Below are 1,917 nucleotides of genomic sequence, written 5' to 3'. Positions count from 1 at the left end.
ATTTAAAAAATAAATTCAATTATAAAAAAAAATTGAAGGAGTTGAAAACCCCTAAAGGCACCAGAACCCAAAACAATTGTTGCTGGTGGAAGCTAGGACAGTACTAAACACAGTTCAGGACAATCTAAGGTGAAGGGGGGGCTAGTGCTCTCCTACCACTCTGAATGCAAGCTAGAAAATTGACCTCCCTTGGTGATAGCTTATTGTTGTACATGCTCCCAAGCCACCACGGCTTGACAATAATGGGTCGTAAACCGCGGTCAAAGTGTTAAAGACTGCAGAAGCCAATTTTAGTAATTATTACATCAATTTACTATCAAATTAGAAACTCATGCCAATTATAGATATCATAGTATATCGTAACCTAAATCCAAAACCCGTTATTAAATTTTTTTATATAAAGCAAAGTTCTGAACAAATCTTGAAAATTCCATTTATCATCTGTTGGTAGTATTAAGAACCAAAAACATGCTTTGACAACTCACTAGTTCAACCTGTTTTTTTGTCCTTAAAACTGCCAACAAATAAATATGTCAAAATTCACCGAAAACGTTACTTTAGGATAAAAAAATACTATTTGGAGGTTTTAGAATTAAGGTGAAATATGATATCTATGTTATGTTTTTGATCGAAAAAAAATTTAATTAAGGTATTCCAAAAAAAGTTTCCTTATTAACTTTGTGATTTCTATTTATTTGCTTATATTTAACACAAATTTTTTGTTGATAGATGGGCATGTCCCTGTGGAAACAGAATTAGTCGTCCCTGAAGAAGGTGAGAACTATGTATCTTATAAACCTTTTAAGTTGATTTACAGTTCTACTAAATGAGTTAATCTAATATTTAAAAAAAAAATGTATTACTTCACATAAGTAGGGTGTGTTATAATTTGTGTAAATATGTTACTCTTTAAAATCAGCCAAAGAATTATGAAGCCCAACAGGTATTATTTTATTCTTAGTAAGGATCTGATAAGTTCGGTCATCTCCTGTCGTATAAAATGTCTTATTTACAATGCCAACTTCAAGATTCACTCAAAACTTTACTCTAGATAAAATATATTGTTAACTTTACAATATTTCTATACATTAACTTATTTCTAACATTATTTTCATGTTGATAGATGGTCATGTTCCTGTGAAAGAAGAATTAATCATTCTTGATAAAGGTGAGAACTATTTATCTTATAAACCTTTCAGTAGGCTTGTTGTCATAGCAACATTCATTATTGATAGCATCAATTATTTTTTATTCGCATGAATTTATTTATATTTATCTTCATTTGTTCATTAAATAGCGATATTGTTCCCTTCCCCTTTTAATTTATTTTCTTAATGATGAATATTTTTATATTATTTACAAATCTTGTTAAGTATAGTCTTAAGGAATAAAATCATCAATGAAAGTTGGTTGACATTTTAAATTGATTAATATATATCACTCAAAATTATTGAGGAAAATCCACATTAGGTATTACACATTCGATGTTTATTATAAATATTTTGATAAAAAATTTTACATTATTTTTAACATTCTTGTGACGCTTCGGCCCCAATTCATTGGCCATTCTCAAACTACAAACCTCACTTGCCCCAATCACACTACTAACCAATTATTTTATGCATACAACAGAAGGGAGTATATTTAATTTAGATATTCCCTGGGGTTATTGTAATGTAATATTGGAGAATAACATCCAAATTAATTATAATTGATTGGTAGGCTGGTTAAACGTATTAGTGGACTGTATTTATGATGGATTTGAAATAAATTGTTTATAGTGAAAAAAAAGAAATATACCTTTATTCTTGTATGAGTATTAAAAAAACTGATTATATGTGAGGTTTAGTAAAAAGGTGTACAATATGGTTTAATGTTGTTTGTTAAATTAAATTTTTAATGGATTATGTAGCTTAG

General features: G+C 28.7%; 1 protein-coding gene across 1 annotated transcript in view; it reads left to right on the top strand.

Annotated features, from left to right (window-relative positions):
• Nucleotides 1–1,917, top strand: part of LOC106689923 (zinc finger autosomal protein) — a 14,685-nt gene that overhangs the window by 4,631 nt on the left and 8,137 nt on the right. Inside the window, exons 4-5 of the mRNA XM_014435150.2 lie at nucleotides 730–774; nucleotides 1,124–1,168. Of these exons, the coding sequence (XP_014290636.1) occupies nucleotides 730–774; nucleotides 1,124–1,168 (90 nt within the window). The remainder of the gene's footprint in view (nucleotides 1–729; nucleotides 775–1,123; nucleotides 1,169–1,917) is intronic.

The sequence above is a fragment of the Halyomorpha halys genome, unplaced genomic scaffold (genome assembly GCF_000696795.3).
Source record: "Halyomorpha halys isolate HHAL.00 unplaced genomic scaffold, Hhal_1.1 Scaffold47.1, whole genome shotgun sequence".
NCBI classification, from domain to species: domain Eukaryota; kingdom Metazoa; phylum Arthropoda; class Insecta; order Hemiptera; family Pentatomidae; genus Halyomorpha; species Halyomorpha halys.
Note: the sequence above shows the minus strand (reverse complement) of the source record. Positions and strands in the feature narration are given on the sequence as shown.